The sequence below is a fragment of the Etheostoma cragini genome, chromosome 1, assembly GCF_013103735.1.
Source record: "Etheostoma cragini isolate CJK2018 chromosome 1, CSU_Ecrag_1.0, whole genome shotgun sequence".
Taxonomy (NCBI): Eukaryota; Metazoa; Chordata; class Actinopteri; order Perciformes; family Percidae; genus Etheostoma; species Etheostoma cragini.
This window is the reverse complement of record NC_048407.1, coordinates 33,590,141-33,593,945: the sequence shown is the minus strand read 5'-3', so window position 1 is coordinate 33,593,945 and position 3,805 is coordinate 33,590,141. Positions and strand designations below refer to the sequence as shown.

Genomic DNA, 3,805 nt, shown 5'->3' with positions numbered 1-3,805 from the left:
CCTCTGGGACAGGTCTGCTTCTACACCATGACCCCCCACAGACCTCTCAGGTCATCTGGGACAGGTCTGCTTCTACACTATGACCCCCCACAGACCTCTCAGGTCTATCTGGGACAGGTCTGCTACTACACCATGACCCCCCACAGACCTTTCAGGTCCTCTGGGACAGGTCTGCTACTACACTATGACCCCCCCAAACCTCTCAGGTGGTCTGGGACCGGTCTGGTTCTGTCCCCAGAGTCAGAACTAAACAGGGTGAAGCAGCGTTCAGTTTCTATGCTCCTCATATCCAGAATAAACTCCCAGAAAGCTGCCGGTCCGCTGCTACTCTCAGTTCTGTTAAATCAAGGCTGAAGACCTTTCTTTTTGATGTTGCCTTTCTTTAAATGATGTTCTTTTAATGTTTAATTTCTTATGCTGCACTGTGACTTTTACTCTTGTGTTTCATGTGGCTTAATGTTGTTATTTTTAATTCACTTGTTTTATCTGTTTTTATTTTTTAACTGTTTTTTAACTGATTTTGTGTAAAGCACTTTGAATTGCCCTGTTGCTGAAATGTGCTCTACAGATAAAGCTGCCTTGCCTTTCTCAAAGCCTGTATAACATGTGCCTGCTGCAACTGGCAGAGTCACACACTGTATGCTGTGCAGAAGTAAAGGCTTTGGTAAATAGATTTATTTAATAGAGTTATGGTTGTACCTAATCACAGACTGTGTCATGTATCTCACACAGATCATTTACAAAATCAAGCTCCAGAAGACGGAAATCAGCATGACGCCGGCTGAGATCTGTGACAGGATCTTTGAGCTGGTCGACCAGAATCATGACGGTAAGGAGGTACACGATTAGAAACAGGAAACAAGAATATGTCACCTTAACCCTTATGCTGTCCTTGGTTCAAATTGACACGTTTTCAGTAAAAAAAAAAAAAATGGCACAAAAAAATGGGGCCGTCGAAACCGCTGAAAATGTCCACATTAAAATAGGAAAAAACCTATGAAAAACCACCAGAAACATAAAAAAAAGCACCCACAACATTGTTAAAGTGACAAAAATGTGGTTAATGGTTGATGGGAAGACAACACAAGGGTTGAGTTACATGGGTTTTAGACTTCTAAGCACCTCTGAAAAGAAAACGCCACAAATAATTTTAAATGAAGTAACTGTTGACACAATACAGTAACGTGAGCTGTTTAAATCAGCTGATACAGGGTCACACCCCGTCTTGTTGTACCAGTCAATCTCCGTGTGTACTTTGTCCACAGACATCCCACCAATCAGTCCCAAAACGTCCCAGTTAGGGAGGAGACACCCTAAACATAATCTTTGTAGATCTTTACAATCCTTCCAAAAAAAAAAAAGGAAGAAGACCTGTCTTGTTGCACGATCCAAAATCTCAAAACCTTCCATTTTTAGCGTGTAGCTAGAAGAATGAATGCCCGGCTGCTTACATGGAGACAAGGAATGGAACGCGTAGACATGCCACCTGGCAGTGGACATGTACCTTTATTCTAGGGAGTTGGGTCGGGAACCGGAGGGTCGTTGGTTCAAGTCCCCGTACGTACCAAAGTATGGAAAGTGGAGCGCTAGCTGGAGAGATGCCACTTCACCTCCTGGGCACTGCCGGGTTCCCTTGAGCAAGGCACCATGCCCCCCCCCCCAGACTGCTCAGGGCCCTGGTCCAGCTGGCAGCACCCCCGCCCCCCCCTTCAACTCACCATTAGTGTATGATTAGGTCCTGAGCATGTGTGTGTAGTTCAGGCCTGTTTGTAGTGATTACTAACAAACTGAGTGTACATTGTAATTTCCTCACTGATCAATTAACAGTATACATTTTAATTATTATTATTATTATAAAGTCATCCATGTGGATTGTGTTTCTGTGCCCTCACAGGTCGGATCACGTTGTCCGAGTTCATGGAGGGAGCTCAGAAGGACGAATGGGTCATGAGCTTGTTGAAGTTGGACGTTGACGCCAGCAGCTGGGTCATCCAGAACTGTGTCAAGATGCCCTGATCTCTCAGCCAGTGGGTTCATCGGGTTCCTTTCGTTTAGGCTGACAGAGAGGCGCCGTCTTCGGTCTCCATTTTGAGGTTCCTGTGACTCGGAGCTGGAGCTCAGCGCACGTCTTCAAGGCTGCAGGCCCGAAGGTCCAGGGTTCGCTGTGAGGCCGGGTCGGGCCTGGAGCTGAGGTCTCTGTCTTAGGAGACGACGCAACGCCGGTTGCGTTCCAACATGAGGACAACATGAGGACAACATGAGGACAACATTAGGACAACATTAGGACAACATGAGGACAACATGAGGACAACATGAGGGTTAAGATACCTAAAAATCTACTTTGCCTCGATTTGAAAAAATTGGAAATGGGCTCTCGGCCAGACAGATTTACAGAGAAAATCTCAAATATGCAGAAATTCGTCAAGGTTTTCTCAGACCAGTTCTTTCATAGCATTTTTTTTAATGGACAACTATGGTAATGTAACAATATATTAATGTAGTACTTAAGTACTTAAATACATGTATGTATGTTCATATATGTGTATATATATAAACATAGGCGACATAATCACAGATATAGTATATACATACTATAGTTGTGAGTATGTTGCTGCATGATTCAATGAATTCTCCTTTAAACGTGATCATTTCAAACGTTCGTTGCATTTTGTGATGTCGTGATCATTGGCTGTGAAATACAATCTTAATTTTGTGGATTTTCTGTTTCAGATGTGAATTTTTTTATTATTAAAAATCTTATTTTACACACTACATGTGGTATTTTCTTTCATTTCTTTTAGACCCAGTGTCTTTTAGAAGTCTGCCTCCTGGTGTCACCCAGGTCAGAAATGTCCAAATCCTAAACCCAGAGGAGGATTAAAACATAATCCTCTGAGGTTTAAACGTAGTCACGCATTATTGGCTGCAGGAGTTCAGGTGATTAATCTGAAGTGTGTAAGTGGAGAAGACGCCGTCAGTACGCCATCCGTCCTTCTTGCATGATCCGTCCTGCGCAGGCAGATGATAATCATGATGTACGAGGTTTTTCGACACTGCGTGATCTGTTCCACAATAGCGGTCTGCCGTTAGCCTCCAATGGAAAGCTAACGTTAGTTTAGCTAATAGCTAATTTGGCTAACCGCTAGCTGACAGCTTGATTCAGCCTAAAACAACGTTACTCAAACGAAACGGCGGGAAAAGCAGGTCCAGCTAAATTAAGATTTTCCAGTAATAATAAAGACAAGTCTGCGCATGCGTGAACATCTTGCACATCGGGAAGTTGCTTCTTCAGCAAGGACCACGCACACCACAGGGTACCTATGTGGTTGTTCTGGGACAGAGGAAGAGGGACCCGTCTCAGGCCTTTTACAAGTCTCGGGGGGTACCTGGAGAAGAGAATTAGGGACAGGTGTGCACATGCTTGAGTAAGAGAAAGGTTGAAGTATGGAGGGGTGGGAACTCGGTTGGGTAGCGAGAGGAATGAGGTGGTAAGATGAAGGAAACGGAAGACCCCCAATTAGGCTAATATCACTCACTTTGATATGATCAGAACATTACACAACATGTCATACAGCCAATGCTGCGTCCTACTGCTTCCTGCTGAACCCTGCTGGGTCCTGACGAACCCTGCCACGTCCTGCTGAACCCTGCTGGGTCCTGACGAACCCTGCCACGTCCTGCTGAACCCTGATGGGTCCTGACGAACCCTGCCACGTCCTGCTGAACCCTGCTGCGTCCTGCTGAACCCTGCTGGGTCCTGCTGAATCCCTGCTGCGTCCTGCTGAACCCTGCTGGGTCCTGCTGA

At 45.2% G+C, this 3,805-nt stretch overlaps 1 protein-coding gene across 1 annotated transcript in view; it reads left to right on the top strand.

Annotated features, from left to right (window-relative positions):
* guca1g (guanylate cyclase activator 1g) overlaps positions 1 to 2,202 on the top strand; it is a 4,376-nt gene extending 2,174 nt beyond the window's left edge. Inside the window, exons 3-4 of the mRNA XM_034866840.1 lie at positions 733 to 829; positions 1,895 to 2,202. Coding sequence (XP_034722731.1) covers positions 733 to 829; positions 1,895 to 2,016 — 219 coding nt within the window. The 3' untranslated portion in view covers positions 2,017 to 2,202. The remainder of the gene's footprint in view (positions 1 to 732; positions 830 to 1,894) is intronic.
* Positions 2,203 to 3,805: the final 1,603 nt, after the last annotated feature.